Below are 22,721 nucleotides of genomic sequence, written 5' to 3'. Positions count from 1 at the left end.
AAGAACTTCACATGTGCTAGACAGACACATAGTATTGACCAAAATAAGTCTTCAGAGGAGACTTCTTCAGGTGAAGGTAAAAGTGCAGGGCTGCAAGAGAGACCACGGAATTGTTCCAGCTGCCTGGCCAACACACAGGAGTTATGGTGTTCAGTTCCAATTCTTGCAGTCATTTTTTATTGCAGGAGTTGCATTCTCTTCTTGTCTGAAGAAACAGGGTGATGGTACAGATCGGAACACATTACTGACTCAGCTCCACCCTCCACAAGCTTGGGGGCAGCTAGCAGTTCCACCATCTGTGCCTCTTTGCCTTCTTTCCATTTTGGGTTTCTGGACTTGTTTGTCAGTAACTGAGGCAACAATACTGATGTTAAGGTAATGACTTACCTTGAGGTAGGCTTGCAAATTTCCAGCAAGGAGTTTCACTGCATTTAGTGCTCAAAGCATAAATCCTAACGGAAATATTAGTGCTCTAAAACACAAGATCTTCTTACTAGCACAGAATGTGCAACAAATCATGAATGTCAAAGATAACTTTTATGATAATTTACGGTAGGGTAGGCAGAGAAATATAAAGCCAAAGCTATGTGTTCAGCCTTTAAATCAGTTGCTTCTATCTCAAACACAGCAGCTCCTAGGGCCCTCTGACTGGAGTCTCAATCTGTTGTTCCAGCATTACACTAAAACAGTCAAGAACAACAACTTTACAGGAACACTCCCAATCATTTTGCTCAGCTAACATTGGAGTTTGTATGATAAATGACCTGACTCTGTATCTGTCACAATACTGGCCATAGCTACAATTATGGATTCAAAGATAAACTGATGCCAAAAAGTCTGTTTGTTCCTCTATCAGGCAGGAGCAGAAACCAAATTTAATGTAAATTAAATTTCTTTAAATCTAATAAAAATAGATAATTGACGACACTAGCCGAGAATGAAAATTAAACAAGGTATTTAATACAGTGCAAACCATAGTTTCTTAATTAAAATAGATGTGTGCATGTATCTGAATGGGTTACCAGTTATCACAAATAGCAATGAACACTGCACTGCTACATAGAAAAAAATGTACAGCTGGATTTTAAGTGTAAATCTCCCTTACTTCCAAAGTCGTGTTTATCAATTTCAAATCAATTTCACTAATTAAAAATGGGAACAGCGACTAGGTCAGTGCAGTGATAGGTGATCACACAGTCAAAGGAAATAAATACAGAGTGCAAAGAACTAAAAACCTAACGCATTCTTATATCTAAACATGAGAAGCCAATGGTGGCTTATGACTTTTCCTTTTTAAATGTCTTACAAGACTTCTAGACACACTTTCAACTGACTTAAAATTACAGGCTGCATTTCAGGTCATTTAAATTCAATATGCCCCAAACTCTACAAGATGAAGATCCAGCAGTGGCATTAGCATAGTCCAAAAGCTGAATGTTGGATTTTGCAAATATATTTTATTTTACAGAAATTCAACATCATCAACTGCAGGCAACTTTCCCCGACACCCTTTGTTTCCTTTGCGCAGACCGTGCTATGCAGAGTACAGCAATGCAGTGCCCACTGCTTTGGGTTAAGATTAAAGAGAGAAAGACATTTTGCTTAATGTTTTGTCCCGAACACACTACACGTGCACCTAAACCAGGTGGCCAAAGTCTGTTATGTTTTTCCAAATGGTTGCTGCTGTAGTTACATGTTTCCAGCCCAAGCTTCCAACTCTTTCATGTCATCGTCATCCTCCTCTTCTTTCTTCTTGGCTGTAGCATAAAGAGAGTGTGAAGAGTTAGGAGCGGATACCTTGATGTAACCCCATAATGTCCTGCTTCACCTGGACAGGTGGCTCTGCACTGCACAAGGCACTAGGTCCCACAGAAGAGCAAATATGCCACATATGGTTTTCAGTTACAAGACTTATGTGCCATTTTAAAAGCTAGCCAGGGTTAAACTTCCCGAGGCCATATTTCAAAAAGAGAAAAGAAAATCGTTTGTGAGAAGAATGCAAATGTGCATTTAATCAGAGTGATACACAAGCATTGCCAATATTTGTCACAGTCACCAAATCTCAAAGCATGGGAAGATGTAGACCTGTTTAGTTTAGGAGCTCCTTTGGAGCCATGTAAAGTTTAGGTAGCTAAGCAGTAGCCATTTGGCAATGGATGGTTTCTTATTCAGCGTGCTTACACCAACCACTATGGATTTGGGGCTATTGGTCTTAGACTGATTTGAGTGCAGCACTAGCTGGAAGAATAGATTGAGTTGGGAGCCAGGAAATACCAAGTCCTAGCCTAGGATCTCTCAGATTTCCTGTGCTGTTTCACCTCTGGCTCTCAGTTTACCTCTCTGGAAATGAAGGCAATAGCTACTGACAGGAATATTGGGAAGGTTAGTTAAAAACTGTACAGTGCTTTGAAGATATAGAACACTAAGCACTACAAGTCTCACCTTAAAAATTTCCAAATACTACACTTTCCCCAAAGAAATTCCTAATGCAGCAAGATAGAGAATTATTTTTAATTTAAAAGATATCCAGTCTCTCCATATAATGAATCCAACAGTAGCTTACAGTATGGGGTGTGTGTGCGTGCGCACAATTTGTAATACAAAACTGGCACAAATGGGAAGTTCCTGAAGTTCAACCCTTGAAAGGGGAGGAGCCAAGGGATGGTAAGTCTGTTTCAAGGTCTCTCCTGTGGCAGAGTCCCCCAGATTAAACGGGCATGGAAGAGTAGAAATCAAGATAAATAAAAACTGATTTTTAAAAATATCAAATTGAGTTTTGTATTTAAATAAATATTTTCTTTTAAAAATAAGCCTGTAAAAATTAAATGTGAAATTATGACAATATGATGAACCTTACACTTATTATAATCTATTTAAAATCATTTAAATAAAAAATATGCTGCAGTCAGCATTCACATTTTAATGAATTAAGGGGGTTGCTTTTTTATTACACACAGAATTGGGGGAACATCGTTAACTTTTAAGCTCAACTGAAGCTTTATAAATATGGTACAATATCTTACGTTGCATATCTGTATTTTCAGTTTTGATAATAAATTTAAATACCAGCATTTGCTTCATCATATGTCAGTGCTTTTAGTTTCTGTTGTGCAGAAAAGTTTGTGTCTTAATTACTTTTGGTTTCAGGTTAGCTAGGAGGTGCAGAGAAAATATTTTCTTCATTTGGACTAGTTCGTTCAAAGTTGAGAAGCCAACTGAGCTGAAAAAGCAGAAAAACTCATTTTCCTCTTCTAATCTATGAACCACCACCAGGCAGGAAGAGGATTCACAGATCCTAAAGTCAGAAAGGACCATTGCGATCATCTAGTCTGACCTCCAGAATAACACAGGCCAGAGAGCTTCATTGAAATAATTCCTGGAGCAGGTCTTTTAGAAAAATATCCCAATTTTGATTTAAAAATCATCAGTGATGGAAAATCCACCACGGCCCTTGGTAAATTGTTCCAATGGTTAATTACCCTCACTGTCAAAAATTTATGCCTTATTTCCACCCTGAATTTGTCCTACCTTCAACTTCCATCCATTGGATCGAATCATAACTTTCTCTCCTAGACTGACGATCCCATTATTAAATATTTGTTCTCTGTGTAGGTACTTGTAGACTAATCAAGTTACCCTTAACTTTCTCTCTGTTAAACTAAATAGGTTGAGTTCTTTAAGTCTGTTACCATATGGCGGGTTTTCTAATTCTTTAATCATTCTTGCGGCTCTTCTCTGAGCCCTCTCCAATTTAACATCACCACCTTTCCTGAATTGTGGGAAGCAAAACTAGACACAATGTTCCAGCAGCAGTCACACCAGTGCCAAATATACAGGTCAAATAACCTCTCTACTTCTATTTGAGATTCCCGTCTTTATGCACCCCTAGATCACATTACCTCTTTTGGCCACAGTGTCCCATTGGGAGCTCATGTTCAGCTTATAATCCAACATGACTCCCCAGTCTTTCAGAGTCATTGCTTCCCAGGATTGAGTACCCCATTCTGTAAGTACGGCCTGCACTCTTTCTTTTGGGATGTATACATTTATATTTAGTGTATTAAAACACATATTGTTTGATTGCGCCCAGTTAGCCAAGTGATCCAGATCACTCTGTATTAGTGACCTGTTGTCCTCAATATTTACCACTCTCCCAATTTTAGTATCATTTGCAAACTTTATCAGTGATGATTTTATGTTTTCTCCTAGGTCATTAATAACAAAAAAATGTTAAAAAGCATAGAGCCAAGGGCTGATCCCTGCAGGACTCCACTAGAAACACTCACTTGATGAACATTCCCCATTTACAACTACATGTTGAGACTTATCAGTTAGCCAGTTTTTAAATCCATTTAGCAGGTGATGTGTTCATTTTATATCATTCTAGTTTTTTTAATCAAAATGTCGTGTGGAACCAAGCCAAACACCTTATAGAAATTTAAGTATTTTACATCAATTTTAACTACATTTATAATCTCATTTAAAAAAATACCAAGTTAGTTTGACAGGATCTATTTTCCTTGAACCCTTGTTGATTGGCATTAATTACATTACCCTCCTTTAATTCTCTATTAACTGATTCTCATATCAGCCACTCTATTATCCATTAACAGACCTATAATTACCGGGTCATCCTGTTTACTCTCTTTAAAAACTAGCACATTAGCTTTTTTCTAGTCTTCTGAAACTTCTCCAGTGCCCTTAGACTTTTTGAAATCAACATTAACTGTCCAGCAAGCTCCTCAGCCAGCTCTTTTAAACCACTTGGATGCATGTTAACTGGACCTCATTAAAAGTATTAACTTTAATAGCTTCTGTTTAACATTCTCCAGAGATATTAGTGGAATGGAAAGAGTGTTCACTATATGATGAAACTACATCATGTTTTTTTGACCAAACACAGAACAGAAATATTTATTGAACACTTCTGCCTTTTCTGCATTATTATTGCTAATTCTATCATTTCAATCTAGTAATGAACCAAAACCATTGTCAAGATTCTTTCTGTTTAATACATTGTAAAAACTCCTTATTGTCCTTAACAATGCTGGCATTGGATTTCTCCTTGTTTATCTTTGCTTCCGTTATTCATTTACTACAATTCTTAACTTCTGATTTAGGATGAGATCTTTTAATTCTAAAAACTTGAAGGACACAGGGCTAGATTTTCAAAGGGATTTGATTTCAATGGGAGTTAGCCACCTAGCCTGCTTAGATAATTTCAGAAATACTGCTAGTCACTTAAATATCTTTGAAAATCTGGCTCATGGTGACCAGAAATAATCCATCAATTCACTAACTACGGTTACTTCCTTTGTTTAATAGGTCAGTTTTAAATGCAAAACAAGAAAAAAAAGTTGATCAAAACTTATATATACACACAGCACATTTAAGACGTTTTTATTGGTTAAATAAAACAAATTTTAAAATGCTATTTTGGTACTTCTAATTGACTCCTAATTGCCATCCAAATGCAGCTTGCCACAAATCCCAAGTAAAAAAACCAAATTGCCCGATAAATAAAAAACGCATCATTCACCATTTTCTAAAATAATCAAAAATTAAAAATCTGAGTAAGTGAAGCTATATCGATGCTTAAATAAATGTGTACAGATATAGTGTTTCTTGTTTAGCAAAAAGAACCCTATATTTGGAGGCAAATGAATGTTTTAGTGATTATGCCAAATAATAACAATGAACCTCTCTTAAGGAAAGTAATTAAAAAGTAAACATGCTAAATGGATTAAAATCAATTATTTAAATAAAAAATTACCTGCTTCCTGATTTAACTCATGTTAAAAATAGATTTAAGTCAATCCACTCTGATAGAAATTTCTTTACTCCTCTGTGAAATGATTTTCTCTGAAGTAAAACATACTTAACAGTTATAAAAGAGAGAAATATAGCAGGCTATTTAGCCTACCTATATTGAATTCAGGCAGAGAGCTGCTGTACAGAAATAGCTGCTATTTACAGGTCCTCACCAGCCGTGAGAAGACAGCACTGATGAGGTGAATGGATACTGAAGTTTCTACACTGTGGTTTTATAATAAATGCAGTAAAACTGTGGCACAGCTATAAAGCAGGTCCAGGAAGGTTATACGTCACATCATGGACATTAACACAGGCCAAAGACATTCCATGTCTGCTGGATTTCATTAGCTATGACTTTTACTCTACATACAGGATGCGGAGGAGTTGTTTGGAACACAATATTATTAACTTTGAACCAAAACTGTGTAAATCTAACACTTCTCCCCATTCTAGACCATACAGTTTTCATGTAGGCCCGAGGAGAAGTGAGAGATGGAGGCAAAGATTCTACAGTTATACCTTCCTAGTGCAATTCAGAGAACAACACTGGTTTTTCCCTCTCCCTCTTTTCCTTTATTTTTTCCTATTAATGAGTCAAATCCTGATGCTGAAAATGAATGGGTCCAGCCAGAGCTCAGTCTATGGAACATTAAGTCAGGCTAAGAGGGAAAGGCAACCACTAACGATGAGAGAGTTGCTCTTCAGCCACCCAACTCCATCCCTTTCCACTGCTTCAGAGTGAGTGACTGCTCTCACATAACTGCCATCTAGGCCTGATGGGGCACTGGGAAGTGAAGTCTGGGAAAGGCAATTGGCAGCGAGGGAGCTCCTGAGGGGCCTGAGTGACAACGACCATCAAGGATAAACAGGGAGACAAGGAGCACAGGCCAGGCCCTTATAAACTATCTCCACTAACTAGGTTTTTGGGTGTGGGATCACAATAAGCTTCCACTAGAACTAGGCTCCTCTTTCTACTTCCTGACAACAGCTCTGCAGTGTCTTCATCTCCAGGGGTGCAACAATGGTTGCTGCATAGACAAGAACCATGGAAGGCAGGACCCAATTGCAGAACTAACAAAGAAACTCACCACAACAGAATCAGGCCAGCGTGGAGCTTCTCTATGTACCAGTAATGCACATGCACCAACTAGGATTTGTCCTTGTGATTTGCCTCCCCAGAAGCTTTTGCTCCAAGGTTTTGCACAAAACTCAGTTTGGTGTCATCTGATTTGAGTGCCATCTCTAAGATAGGGACCCCATGCACCTTGGGTAGTCAGGAGTCAGCATTATTCACCCAAAACAGAGTGCTATGAAAATAGATGGGTCAGCTAAGTAAGACCACAGCATCTCAGTACAGGGGCAAGAGGCAGACTCAAAGATCTGCAAGCATGGTTCAATCAGAGCACTGAGACCAACTTACAAGACTAAATTCCAAGGGCTATTTCTCACTCCCTTGCTTTTACCTCTGTGTTTGGTCTTGTCAGGATTGCTTCCCATTAAATCAGCTGCCATTAGTGCAAGACTCCCAGCCTTCACTTCTTCCTCCTACATATCCATTCTACCTTGAACTTTGTTTTTTAAAGGTACTATAGGATAAACTGGAAGTGCAGGAATACATGCTAACTGCTCCTGTTACAGCTATTAATTTTCATAGATCTAATGAAAGGAAATGAAGGATCCCTTGAGAATAATACATCATGTGATTCATGAAGCAATTCCATATTAACTCTACAAGCTGCTTGTAGCCAGAAAATTCAAATCCTTATTAAGAGCTGCTGATTTGATGAATACACATGTTAATGAACCAAGCTGGCTTTGGCAAAGGCAAACAATTACCTGGCTTTGATGGTATTGCTATTGAGGGCACATTTGGTAGTGGTACTGTCTCGGGACCACTGATCTCCAACAGGTTTTTGTCTAGTTCTTCCTGTTCTAGTTCCTCCAATTCTGCCATCAGTTCATCCTAGTATTGTAAAGGGAAAAAGAATAATTCAGATCACACTTACCACTAAGTAGCATAAACACAGACAGACTCAGCTAGGTACATTATCACAGAGGATGGCCTAAATGACCCCAGCACATGACCCTCAAACTGTGAGGGCAGGGTCTGAATCTCAACCCTGATCTGAATTTACGGCTTCACTTTCTGATGGGCACAGAATTCTCTGCTCCAAAAGCCTCCAAAATTTTGGGGGTTTGAAGTCCCATCCAAGTTTTGTAGCTGCCATGTGCACAATTTTCTGAAAAAGACTACTTGCTAGGAGAAATTTTATATCCTAGAACTTGCACTGTTGTCTGAATGCATGCAAAACTCAGATCACTAAGAGATGGGTTTTAATTTAAAACAGTGCAACTCTTGAGCTGTTTTACCTCATCAAAGTCTTCCCCAAATCCTACAGGCTTTGAAATAGCTGTTGAAATTTCATCTGCCAGCTCCTGCTGTTCAGCAATATCCTGCATCAATTCGTCTACTTTATCGATATCCCTGTAAAGAGAAAAGAGTACAACATGTTAGGTCATTAATCTGGTTTGCACTGCCCACTGACAGCATTTGCTAATTCTGTGGCAATGCTAATTCCACCCTGCGATGGCATTTCAGCTGTGCATGACCTCACATCTCCAGCCATTGCAGCTCTCCTTCCCTCAACTGCTCCACTCTGCACAATCTCCATTCTCTACTCCCTGCCAACATCTTGGCATTTTTACCCATTTCAGGAAGGTATGAAGCTTCCTCTAAAGCACATGCCATTTCTGCTGTGTGGATTGGACAGGAGGCGGTGCTCATTCCCTTTCTCCCTCATTCCCAGCATATTACCTACCTCCCTCATGATTCTAGAAATCACCTGTTTGCTGTTCTTAAATTTTTCTCTTTGGCAGAAATGTAGTGCTGAAAGATGGACTGACAGCCCTGGAGGACAAAAGCTCCCATTTACCCTCAGAAAAGATATAAACACATGGCAAGATGGACTGATCCCACAAAACCATTTCACATAGGCAGCCAAGCAGCCCATTGGCTCGCAACTACTTTTGGTTACTACTACAGATCTAGGTCAGCTTCAACTTGTCAGGGGTGAAAGGCTCCGTTACCCTATTATCAATCCTTTAAGCCATCAAGATCCAATTATCAGTTTGCTTTGAACTCTAATTCTTAGTGTAACTCGGCTCTATTTGCTTTAGTCAAGGATGGACAAAAAAAGTGCCTTCACAGGACACAATCATCATCATCATCAAGTCCACAGTTAAGGGTGAGTTGAATTTTTGACTTGAAGCCGAGATTTAACCTCTTATATATGAAAAATACAAGATGTCCCGTCCCCCGCAAATTCTACTCCTTACTCTCGGAGCACAGAATGACTTCTGAAAATTTACAAGCAAATTCATTAGTTTTAATTAAATAAAAAATGGGTCCTTTAAGAAACCTGGCACCTGTTTTGTCATACTTTTGTCCCCAACGATCTTAATGGAATAATGCAGACTTTTACAACTTTCCGTATACTTAACTCACTGAAATCTTGTGCACGGATTACATGTAAAGGTTTTGGGTTTTTTTAAGCATTGTCATTCACACTCACACACCTATTATTCTCCAAACTCAATACACTTCAGAGAATTCCACGAAGAACTGCCCTCTTTCAAAATAGCCTCTTTTCCCCTTTGTTCTCAATGGGACTGAAGCAACAGACTACCCTTAACAAAAATGGCCACTGCATCTATTCACCTACTCCTCAGTATTCTTCTCCACCTCCTGACAGCATAGGGGGCTATCATCTTTCCTGAGGTCAGTTTACCTTCACTCCCATTGGGGTCAATGGAATGTGGTGGCATGGGGCAGGGGTCGCTTGCTAAAGGAGTGGGTGGATCGGCTTATGTGGCCTGCATCTAGCAGGAGGTCAGACTAGATGATCATAATGGTCCCTTCTGATCTTGAATTCTATGATTCTATGATTTGAAAAGAGGGCATATTAACTGAGGTCAGCACATGGCCTCATTATCATTGCAAAAAAATGGGGGATGCCAGCCATTTTGAAAGAGTACAATTCTTCATAAATTTCTCTGGAGAATATTTTACACACTTAATAACATGGGGTCACTATATGGCTCAGTAAAGACTATTTAGGGGCCTTAACTATGCAGTCCTATATCTGAACAGGTTTGGATTCTTTTAAATTTAACCTTAGTTCAGAGTTTCCTGGATTTGCAAATATTGGCTTTGTGTGAATTACAACATCTCTGTAGTTTACCCTTAGTCACTTATATGTACTCTCAACCATCACTCCATCTCAAAGTCATTTTTGTTTCCAAATTATATTGAGTAGAAGAAAAAAACGAACAGATTATGCACCCCTTTTAAATAAGCCTTTTCAAAAGTGTACAGGTATTAGATGAATCTGTGACCAGTACATCTCTGAAATCACTTCTGACTACTATTGACACTATACTTTAGCTAGACAAAATTGTGTGTGCGCTATTAATGGCCTCGTACGGCACAAAATGTTTCTGGGTTGAAAAATCCCATCTTTTGTAGCTTGATCAATAAGCGAATACACCTAGTATTATATTTTAAACGTTTTAAAAATACTTTACTGCTTTGTCTGTAACCTCTGCAAAAATCAGTTATTTCATGCCACGATGATGCAGAGTATTTTAGCAGATTGCATGGGACCTGATCCTTTATTCTCTTTCTATAATTTCTGGTTTGATTTTGATAAAGTGAACATTCATTCAAGGATACAATATGAAATTTCTTACATGTTGTCATGAGCAGCTTTCATAGCTTTAGCAGCCAGGCCCATATTCTTGAGCACTTCAGTATTGGTATTGGCATTTTCAAGGGCTTCCCTCTGGAATTCAATTGTTGATAACGTGCCATCTATCTGCGCCAGCTGCTTCTCGTACCTCTTCTTGCGTTTTAGGGCTTGAAGAGCAGCTAGATGAAACAAAAACAAAAACAGGATGTATGTGATTTGTGTCCAAAATAGCCATTCAAATGTGTACAAAATTCCATTCACAAAACAGAACAATGTTTAATTCATTCTATTGCTCATTTGCTCTTCTATCTAGTTTAATTAAAATGTGTTACTGTTTTGTGATTCTGCCTAAACAAATGTAATGGTAGCCAAGCCTCTGATGTCCACTTCATGTCAAAATACAGACTATAAACCAGCAATCACAATGTTGGCAGTCTAGATGCTCAGCATGGATGGTGCTACAGGGTACTGTGTTTTATAGCAAACACCATGTTTCAAAACATAAGCATGCCTATTTAAAAGTAACATCTTCCTCCATCTTTTCCCATAGAACACACAGCAGTCCATGGTACAGTAACTGCCAAACATGGTTTTAACTATGATGCAGGCTCAATCAGCAGCTGCAGCTAGGCAGGAGTGACTGGGTGAAAGCATTATATACAGTAGAACCTCAGGGTTATGAACACCAAAGTTATGAACTGACCAGTCAACTACATCCCTCATTTGGAACCAGAAGCAAGCAATCAGGCAGTCGCAGACACAAAAAAGGCAAATACAGTGGAGTACTGTGTTAAACGTAAACTACTAAAAAAAAAAAGGGAAAGCAGCTTTTTTCTTCTGCATAGTAAAGTTTCAAAGCTGTATTATTAAGTCAATGTTCAGTTGTAAACTTTTGATAGAACCACCATAACATTTTCTTCAGCGTTACGAACAACCTCCATTCCCCGAGGTGTTCATAACTGAGGTTCTACTGTACCTCGCTTCCTAGTATCGCTCCTGTTTGAATAAGAGCAGTGGTCAAGGAAAGCTCATCTTGTATAAACACATTTTACATCTCCCCTGGTGTAAGGTCCCACCCACATTGAACCTTCTAAATATGATTTTTGTAACCAATAGAGGTGCTGTCTCTGTAACCCTGTTCAGTTTGAGCCTGCACAGCAGCTTTTCTGCTGAGTTTCTTTCTAGATCTACACAAACATGAACAGACATTACTAAGTGCTTTCTACGAAGGTATGGGCAGATGAGCTATCCCACAATGCCTTTGCATGAAATCCATAGATACCAACACATGGGTCTGAGTACTCTGTACAGAAAGCTGGGAAGAAGGAGAACCAGTCAAACTGGATACACAAACCAGATCATGGTTTTCAGTTCACACTAAGCACTCCACTCCTCCACCCCCAGTGCATGCGCACATGTGTGCACAACTAGTTACAGGAAGATAATACCACCCGACTAGATCACTGGCAAAAGTGAAACTCGACTAGCTGCTCTGTATCATTCATTCATGATGTATGTGAATTAGAGCTGGCTGGAAAATGGAAATCCCTCCCTGTTAAAAATTACGTGTTCTTAAAAAAAAAAACCCCAAACTGAGCCAAAATGGCAAAAAATGCGACATTTTCCCAGAAAGGGATTTTAGAAAAGCGCTGTTTCAGGTGAACCAACATGGAAATTTTAATTTGTCTGAGAAAGTGACGTTGACAAGAGCTTTGCAGCCCAGCAGCAGGACAGGCAGAGTGCCTGGCCACCCAGAGAGCTGAGCAGAGCATCAGGAAGGCAGAGTCAGGTGTTCAGCACTGGCAGCTGCCTGTAAAGCTTTTGTCAAAAGAGACCTTCCAAGCAGGCAACTGGAGATCCATATTTTGATTCCCTGCCCAAAACTAACCCTCCCATCCCCCCACCCCCAAAGTTTTCCACACAGAAAATTTTGGTTTTGCAAAGGGTGGTTTTTGTTGCAAATCATTCCAATAAAATAAAATAAAAAGTATGACCAACTTTAGCGTGGATATAAGGTGCCTGCTGTAAGTAGTTACAAATTTGATTACAGGTTGTAGTGTGAACAGGGCCTACCGAAGGACAGATTGGTTGGGTATCACCACACAAAGAAGAAAGGAACAAACATAGTAAAATACTGGGCACAACCACATAGACATAGGCATATTCCTACTATACCTATCCCCTTAGATATACATTATGAAAAAAATCTACGTTAGAAACAAGTGCCCCTTGCCCCTCCATGACCAAGTATTACATCTCCCTCCATCAGGGTCCTTTTCTAGCTATTTCCAACCAACCAACCTGTGCTTTGGCTGACAGATACAACACAACCTCTCTGACAGAGTCATTGTTTAGATGAAACAACTAATTACCCTAAATGTTATTTCCAGCTACCTTTGTCAAAGAGATCAATAATCCAGTTCTCAATATACAATAGACTTGGTAACTTAATAACATCTATCTGCTTAAGAAATAGCATCAACTTGGACATCTACTCAGACTCTAACCTGAGGACTGCAGTTCTTTCCTCCAAGATAGAGCTTAGCATCTGAACTGAGACCTGTGTTGCATTTCACTCCATGCATGTCCCTTTTGTTCAAGTATCAGAGGGGTAGCCGTGTTAGTCTGTATCTGTAAAAGCAGCAAAGAATCCTGTGGCACCTTATAGACTAACAGACATTTTGCAGCATGAGCTTTCGTGGGTGAATACCCACTTCGTCAGATGCGGGTATTCACCCACGAAAGCTCATGCTGCAAAATGTCTGTTAGTCTATAAGGTGCCACAAGATTCTTTGCTCCTTTTGTTCAAGTCTCTAGCCTCTGTGAAAGTCTGATCAAAAGAGGTTTATTGGGGAAAGGTGTAGGAAATGTATATTGAGATGTCTCAGACATATATAACACACAATATCCTGTTGAGGGCCAGTTTGTGACAGAAAACTTGTCGTTTACACATGTTCATTAGAAGTGAAGAAAAAATAGAATTTCCAAAATCCAGTTCTAAAACCCATCCCCTAAAAATGCTATTTCAGAATTTGCCTTTCCTGGCTGTAGTGCTGGAATTTAATTGTGGGAGAGATTCCCCTATCCCAAAATTATAGCCTTCCTGAAGAGGGACAGAATTCCTCGTCACCTTTTCTAGAATGACAGTTTCAATTGACACAATAAATGAGTGGCTGCAACACAGGTGATCAGGCTGATCTCCTAGAAGCTGACTGTACATTTACAGGGGCCTCATATGTACTGTTGGGTCCTGTCCTGGTGGGTAAAAGGAGAATTATCCAATTGTATTTAGTTGAAAACACACACCTTTTTAGCCCATCAAGATAAGGCTCCTGGGTGGCTGCACACTACACAGCCCTTTTGTTTTGTAACCCTTGGATTATTTTATCATTACTCTGAAACACATTACAAAACAGAAAACTAGGTACAGTTACAATTAAAGCTGCCAAGCACAAATCAAAAGAACAATTGATCACATCCATTGAAACAATCTAAACAGCCAGTATGAAAATCAAAGGCCACACTGCCCATTTTGAGTCCAGCTTTGCACAATTCATGCACATACTGCTAAAATAAATATTTCTGTGACTTGCTTCCCTCCTTGACTGGTGTCCCGATTTTAGGACCAATCCAAATTCCATTGACAATAGCAATAGTCTTTCCTTTGACATGAATGGCAGTTTGACTGGGCTTTCATATAACAAAATCTAGTATTTGCTCTGCAGTATCATGCTGGATGCTACTGGTGCCTGCTTTATGCCATATCATAAAATTATGTGCAATACATTAAACAAATATTAGAGATAATAATAAACAGACTAAAGACAATTTAATTTTGGAATGATCAAATTATCTTGCTCAGAAGGAAAAGCCTGCTATTTGGATGTGCTTGTATTCAGTGTGATAGCACTAGAGAGAAATCCGAGAAACAAAAGGTAGGATACTCAGAACTGTTAATTTTGTGGAATATGTAGACTGCAAGGCCAGAGTTCTTACAGCTGTTGTATAAACAAAAGTACGGTATTACAGTTTACGTACAGTTTAGTGAAAGCTATGGGATAAATACATAAGGTTCTTTTAGACTTTGTACTTACTGGGAGTAAGTTGTTACAAGGACAGAACTCCGGCTATATGGGCACTAAACATTGAGAGTGTGTTTTTAATGGTGTGTGTATGAACTAGGTATCAGGTACTAACCAGAATTTTCTAACCATATCTTTCTATTTCCATTCCATTCATCTCTATTTTCTTCTCTCACCCACCCTTCCCACCCCAGGAGTGTCTGCTCAATGTATTTCACTCTAATTGCATTTACTAATCTTAAATCATTTGAGATTTTTTTTGTTTTGTAATTTCCCTTGTTTTTGTTTGTTTGTCTGGTGGTAAACCTCTCATTTAGTAAGTCAGGCTCCTGCTCCTGCACATGAAAAGGTCTGTATTATGTCTCAGGTAAGCTTTATTTGACACTTAAGTTCTCTCCAACCCTGGTTCTCCAGTCAATCTGTAGTGTCCTGATCCAGGACAGTCCATGCCCCAGCATTAGCCCTACTTTCCCATGTTATCCCCTAACTTTTTTCTAACAGCAGGAATGTCCTTATACCCAGTAGTGGTCATGACCTTGCTTTGAAATCTCACTACTCAAGTTTTCCACAGTCCCTTCCATTTTGCCTGCTGCAGGATTATGCTATGAGAAAATGTTAGAAAAGACTTCTATGTTTAAGTGATGTTGAGGTGGGAAGGAATACAAATAGGAATGTAAGAGCAAGTAAATGCTGTCTTACTCATATATATACACATGGACCACACTTTTCAACACTTGGACAATTCAGGGTAATATTTACCCAGTCAAACAACATCTAGATGGAAAGCACTTTTTTGAAGTGAAAAGAGAGATTATACAACTGGTTAAATATCATTGCACCTGGCATTAAAAAAAGTGTACTAAAAAGGTCAAACAAGACACTGAAATGTCTCTAATTGAGAGGAATGCACCTTCCTGTAGTTTAGAGGTTATTTAATAGCAGCTACATTTCCACAACTATGTTTTAATCCAATTTAGAATTCATACCAATTACAACTGGAATATTTTATTAAATTGGAGAGATTATGAAACTCTGACAGGCTAATTTGGGTCATTTCACATTCATTTTCTCCTGTGAGTTCTATTAATTCATTTATCCGCCTACAATAGGATGCATTTCACATTCCGGATTTTTCTTTTTTTTTTTTTGCGGTAATCAGCTCTGCCTTTTCATGGCTTTGCTTTCACAGATAAACCAAGGCGCAGAAGTCAGACTGTGAATACAAGTGAAGAGAACATTCTGTGCTACACAAAAATATCCCCACCAGATCTTTCACATTAGAACATTACGACTTCCAAGCAGACATGTCCTCCCAGTATTTCTGAATTTTGGTTCAGTACCTAACATAGAATTAAAATATCCTTATTAACTCTAATCTATATCTAGATCTTTTTACTTTTGACCTATAACATATAAAATAACCATCAAGATACAAGTGAGACATTAATTTTTTGCACTTGAAAAAAATTTACACTCAGGATGTTTGCAGGCTGCTTTAATAGGCCAGACTCAGTGGCAGTCAAAACTCGAGTCTAATTCCCAGACACACTAGAGTTCTATCCTGCGATCAAATCCACTAGCATGTGCCCTGAACCCATTCAGAAGCCTGTGTATTGTAAATAGGAATAACTGACTTAGAAGTGATAGACAGCAAATGATTATGGCAACAGAAGAGGCCACAATTGCTTGGCTAAGTCATGTCATTGTAACTTTGTACATATATACCTCTACCTGGATAGAACGCTGTCCTCGGGAGCCAAAGAAAAATCTTACCACGTTATAGGTGAAACCACGTAATATCGAACTTGCTTTGATCCGCCTGAGTGTGCAGCCCCAGCACTGCTTTACTGCGTTATATCAGAATTTGTGTTATATCGGGTTGCATTATATCAGGGTAGAGGTGTACATATGAGCTCCTGTCTTCCTGTCTCATGTGTTGCTTTCTGTTCCCCACTGTCTTCCTCCTGTCCTATCTCCCTCTGTTGGCTTTTCACCTGATCCTGAAATCAACTGCACTGCAAAGATGAAATGGCCCATCCAGCTCTGATAGGCCTAAGTACCACCAATGATGGAGGGGGACATGGCCAAACCAAACAGATAATGTCCCTGATTAGAGAGGCAAGCTGGGGTCCAGAGCAACAGCTATCATAGCTGACCTGCCCCAGTCCAAACCATCTGTTTGTAACTGACCAACTGCCCTATATCCTGAAAAGACCAACAAATGCTGCATTTCCCCCACATTTACTATTCTACCTCTTCTCTCCCTTCTGTGTGTCTGTCTTGTCTAAAGGAAGAAAGAAATAGCGTTCCCAACTCAAAAACTGAACAGAACCAACCCTTTTTTCCCCACCAACGACGGCTGTTTGACAGAATAAAAGACTTTAACCAACATTCACCCTCTCCAGAAAAGGTTCTGGTTTCATAGGTTTTGATTACGTTTGTTTTGCATAATCACTCCATTTCTGTTTCAGTATTCTTGTCTTGTTTGTATTCTTTTCCTTTTGTGTATTTCAATCAATACATTTTTGGCATGAATTTCCAGCTGCATTGCCATGGTACTAAACAGTCTGAGGTCTCTGTATATCTAACTTTGTTTAAAAGTGTTTCATGTTGGACAGTTAGTCATGTTAATGCCATTAACTCTTTGGCTCTTTATCCCAACATGCCCTAACTGCTGGGCTATGAGGTATTCTGAGGCTGGACTCTGTCCCTCCTGTTGAAACTGCTCCACTTTGTCTGAATAAGTAGTCGTGGGGCCAGAGAAAGTGAGCATGGTTCTCTAGTCCAGTGATTATGGCACTCACTGGGAAGTGGGAGGCCCAAGTTCAAGTCCCCGTTCCAGTGACTATATGAAGTGGAACCATTACAAAGGAAGGACTGAGCGCCCTACTGAAGAATATCCCAGAACCCAGTGTTCAGGGCACTCTCGGGAGATGTGGGTTCAAATCCCTGTTCCACATCAGGCAGATGGAGGAACTGAACCCAGGTCTCTCACATCCCAGGCAATTCTCTAACCACTGGCTAAAAGTTGTAAGGGGGCACCACCACCTCTTCTTCTGACAGCACTGCTTTGTATGAGGCCTGATCTGTTAGGCAGCCTCCGAGCATACATGGGCTCTGCAGGTTAGATGGAGGAATGCCTAGTTTGAGGATCCCACTGGAGCTCAGGCATAAGTTAAGTAACCAGACTGAAGCAGATGCACGCATGCCCAGTGGCAGATTTTTTTGGTGACTAGGAGACTTTACCAGTGGAAACTTAAGTGCCTAGGGTATTTAGCTGCCTACAGGATTAAGCAGGAGCTGAGCAGGGGTTTTGAGGATCTAAGTTTTAGACTTAGGCACCTAAATCCCATTATGGATCTAGCCCTGATACCCCACAATTCCTCCACTTTTTCACTTTTTACATGGTTCAGAAACTGCAGCATTGGCGATTTTCATACCTGTAACTCTCTGAAAGGATGGAGAAACCACACCATGAGTTTATACACTTGTTACCACAAGTAAATTGGTGTGTAATGATGACAAGGTCAGTATTTCTCCAAGATTATCAAACAGATGCATAGCAGATTAGCAAAGGTCCACCATAACAATTCAACTGCAGGACTGGAACCCAAATATGTAGATTGCACTAGATGTGAAATGACAGCTGTGCTAAAGGTGACCACTGAAGGATGAAAATTGAAAAGATTTCTGTGATATACAAAGGAGGCCTGAAAAGTGGGGTGGGGAGGAGGTTGTTTTGTTTTAAATTCCCCCGCTTTTTCTTTATATCAAATTCAATTCTTGTTTAAGGTTTATGACATCAGATAGAAAGAAGTGAAACCAGATTGGGAGAGTAAATTATTTTTATTCAGATGTTTAAGAACTTATTTTAACTACTACTAAATGCCAAACAAAGTTCTGTGAGGCCACACTCCACCCATTCAATTAAGGACTGATTCTTAGAAGCTTTCAGTGTAGATGCACTCAAGGTTCTGGAAGGGTATGAGGCACTGCCATGCAGCCTTAACCGAGTTAACAGAACTTTTGGGCAGTGACTTTCTACTGTAAAAATAAATGGGTGTATTTGTCTGTGTTTGGGACGGAGAAGGAAGGGGAGAGAGAGGAGAGGTGGAGTCTTTCAGACCATAGGCGGTGTCTTACTCAGATCCCGGGTGATGCTCAGCCCGCACTCCGCCCCAGGCCCTGCCCCCACTCCACCCCTTTCCCCAAGCTCTCACCCTTGCCCTGCCTCTTCCTACCCCCACTCCACCACCTCCTCCCCTAGCACCTCCTGCATGCCACTGAACAGCTGATCCATGGCAGGAGGCACTGGGAGGGAGAGGGGGAGCTGATCAGCAGGGCTGCCAGTGGGTGCTAAGCACCCACTTCTTTTTTTCCCCCATGGGTGCTTCAACCCCATATCACGCACAGAATTGGCGCCCATGTTTCAGACCTCTTTTACACATAATCCAAAACAAAGAATGATACAAAGCCAGAAAGTGTTTCCTTTTACAGGCCACATTTAACCTGAAGTGTGCAGAATTGAATCTAAGCTGTTCTCACATGCTTCCAAAAGTCCACCAAGCATTCTGCTTGTCCTAATTCATGCAGAGAGCTGCCACTTCAGTTAAAAACACCACAGTTATGAGAGAGTTGCTTTCCTATTTTAATGCACTATTTCACATGAGCACAGAACAAAACAATACTTCAAATCAAAAGAATAAGCTGTCTTAGATTGCAGTATTTTAATTTATGAAATGTTCAACAGTGAAAAACCTAATTTCTCATACTCTTGTATCTACCAGCGTCTTGGGTGGCTAACCAGAAATTGTGAAAAAAATATCCTCTGGCAAACACCACACCCAAGAAATCTGCAGGGAATGGGGTAAATACTGTTAAGATGGGGGGAAAATTCAACTTAAAATGGGAAACTAATTATAGTCTTTACTGCAACGATTGTTGTGGTAGCAGGCTTTTTATATATTGCAATCAATGCTTTAGGATCCCCACAGTATTTATTCTCAGGTGTATATTCAAGATGTTTTTGTTCTGATCTACAGCAATTCTATATGTGAACTTATCAACTACAATGTTTAATTCTGAAAACTGATGAGCAGTTATGCCACATTTTTCTAAAGCCTGTGGAACAGTCCTTGCTATCTGCATATATACTTATTAAGCTGTGATGTGTTGTCATGGTAGATAATATAATTGTATTAAAAAATTCACAGTGAAGCCAAAACTATAAATATTTTATCAGGAAGTAATGATAGTAGCTCCTCTTCTCCACAGATCCACTACCATCACTTCATACAAGTATAAGACACCTATGAATTTTTCCTCTAGCATATCAATATTTCACACACACAAAATAAAGAAGCATGTTTGAAGTTAAAATATAACACAGCCCATCTTTATTCTTTATGAAGACTGCTATTACATTAGGCAGCCATGAAAGAGTCAGCCCTTGGGATCTGCATATTTAATTAAGCCTTTGCTGTTTCCAAGATAGTAATTACAGCAGTAGACAACCTAACCTAATACCCAATTTAATTTACTGTGGAATTGCTTAAGCAGAAACAACTGTAGCCACACATTATGTTTAAACATTTATTCTCTAGACCACGGATTGGCTGGAAGCAGCGGCCAGTACATTCCTCGGCTCACGCCACTTCCCACAGCCCTCGTTGGCATGGAACGGGGGACCATGGCCAGTGGGAGCTGCGATCGGCCAAACCTGCGGACACTGCAGGTAAACAAACCGTCCCGGCCCACCAGCAGAGTTCCCTGATGGGCCATGTTCCAAAGGTTGCTGATCCCTGCTTTAGACTAACCAGGCAAATTTCCACACAAGACAAAAAATTATTTGATGCTAAAGTGTCCCTAGCCTCTGTTGGTGTCCCTAGCCTCTGTTTGTCAGAGGATGGAGATGGATGGCAGGAGAGAGATCACTTGATCATTGCCTGTTAGGTTCACTCCCTCTGGGGCACCTAGCATTGGCCACTGTCAGTAGACAGGATACTGGGCTAGATGGACCTTTGGTCTGACCCGGTACGGCCATTCTTATGTTCTGAAGTAACCACCAGTACAGTTACGTGAAGGGAACATAGATTTAAGTTTTCTTGTCAATGCACCAATTTCTTCAAACATTCTCACTCTTTTAGATTAAGAGGCTGTATTTGATCAGCTCTTTGGGGCAGGGACCTGATGTGTTTTCTGGGAAGTGCTTAGTACACATAGTATTACCTATTTTTATAGAACCTAACATTTCCACTGGAGATTAGAGCATGTGGAATAAAGACATTGTTATGCACAGTATATACTTGTGAGAGCGTAACTCTGTTAGTACAGCACCTAGCACCCGGGCCCGCACACATTACTGCAATATTTAATAGGGTTGTAAATCCAGCTGGCTTTGGGAAGTAGATATTAGGGCAGAGGGTGTGTCTATTACAGGATTACCCAAAGTGGTTTTGCTTCTGTGCAAAGAAAATTCTGAAGAAAATAGATATTTGCATTTACTAACAGCCCAATCCTTCAGTCCCTCTGCATACAGAGCTCCCTTTGACTTCAACAGAAGCTCTGTACACGGAAGGACTCTGGGAACAAGCTTAGAAAGATGTTATACCACGAGTTGGTTCAGTGGTCATTTTAAATGATTGTTAGCTCACTGTAACAGGATCACATAGAAAGCTCTGACAGATTTCCACAGCCACTTCCTGAAAAAGAGGCCTGGGCTGATACAAGAAGAGACAGTTAACAGTGGGTTTAGAATTTTGCCATTTACACAAAACAAAACAAACAACAAAAATCAACTGAAGTCAAAGATTCATCACTAGAGCATTCACAACACCATGATGGTCTCTCTTCACTGAGAGAATTAAACCAAAGAACAGCAAAAATATTCTAATGCACCATCACACAGGACCATACCAACAGTCCATCTAGATCAGGGGTGGGAAAACTTTTTGGCCTAAGGGCCACATCGGGGTTGTAAAACTGTATGGAAGGCCTGGTATGGAAGGCTATGCCTCCCCAAACAGCCTGGCCCCTGCCCCCTATCCACCCCCTCCCACTTCCTGCCCCCTGACCGCCCCCCCCCCCCGAAACCCCGACACATCCAACCCCCCCACACTCTTTGTCACCTGACCACCCTCTCCCGGGACCCCTGCCCCTAACTGCCCTCCCGGGACCCTACCCCTTATCTAACCCCCCTGCTCCCTATCCCCTGACTGCCCTGACCCTTATCCACACCCCCATCTCCTGACACACACACCCAGAATCTCCGCCCCAACCAACCGCTCCCTACTCCCTGTCCCAACTACCCCCCCCAGATCCCCTGCTCCTTATCCAACCCCCGCACTCCCTGCCCCCTTACCATGCCGCTCAAAGCAGCAGGAGCTCGCAGCCAAGCTGCCTGGCTGGAGCCAGCCACACCGCCATGCTGCCCGGCAAGAGCAGCAGGCCAGAGCGCTGGTGGCACGGCGAGCTGAGGCTGCGGGGGAAGGCGGACAGTGGGGAAGGGGCCCGGAGTAGCCTCCCCGGTTGGGAGTTCAAGGGCCTTGCAGGACGGTCTGGCAGGAGGGATGTGGCCCGCGGGCCGTAGTTTTCCCACCTCTGATCTTGATTAATATCTTATTTCAGACAGTGGCAGATACTAGAGAAAAGTTTTACAGCCTCCACAATTAATTATGCACCAACATACATTCAGGATATATTTCTTCCTAACCTTTGGCAGTTTGTGGTCTGGCTTATGACCTGAAGCAGGAGGATTTCTGTCCATTATAAAGTTATCCTATATAATGTAATGGTGGATAGAATTCAACTAAATCTTCTTGTCATCTATATCTAATTATTTTGAATTTTAATAAGTTCTTTGGTTCAGTCAAACTTTATGGCAGCAAGTGCCATCAGTTAATCTGCAGTAAAAGAAAGCATTTCCTTGTATTAGTTTTAAATGTATTGCCTTTAATGTGGTTGGCTGCTCCTGGGCTCTTATTATGTGACACAGCAAACAGGAGCACTGACTTCTCTATATCATTATTTTAATACATCTGTCATCCTGTAACCGTTCCAAACTGAGTAGACCTAGGAC

General features: G+C 40.5%; 1 protein-coding gene across 1 annotated transcript in view; it reads right to left on the bottom strand.

Annotated features, from left to right (window-relative positions):
- Positions 1-938: 938 nt before the first annotated feature.
- CHMP4B (charged multivesicular body protein 4B) overlaps positions 939-22,721 on the bottom strand; it is a 37,898-nt gene continuing 16,115 nt past the window's right edge. Inside the window, exons 2-5 of the mRNA XM_039498567.1 lie at positions 10,564-10,741; positions 8,185-8,299; positions 7,651-7,777; positions 939-1,757 (exon numbers count right to left, since the gene is read on the bottom strand). Of these exons, the coding sequence (XP_039354501.1) occupies positions 1,690-1,757; positions 7,651-7,777; positions 8,185-8,299; positions 10,564-10,741 (488 nt within the window). The 3' untranslated portion in view covers positions 939-1,689. The remainder of the gene's footprint in view (positions 1,758-7,650; positions 7,778-8,184; positions 8,300-10,563; positions 10,742-22,721) is intronic.

The sequence above is a fragment of the Mauremys reevesii genome, linkage group 13 (assembly GCF_016161935.1).
Source record: "Mauremys reevesii isolate NIE-2019 linkage group 13, ASM1616193v1, whole genome shotgun sequence".
Classification (NCBI taxonomy): domain Eukaryota; kingdom Metazoa; phylum Chordata; order Testudines; family Geoemydidae; genus Mauremys; species Mauremys reevesii.
The sequence above is the reverse complement of the archived record's forward strand: the minus strand, read 5'-3'. Positions and strand labels throughout refer to the sequence as shown.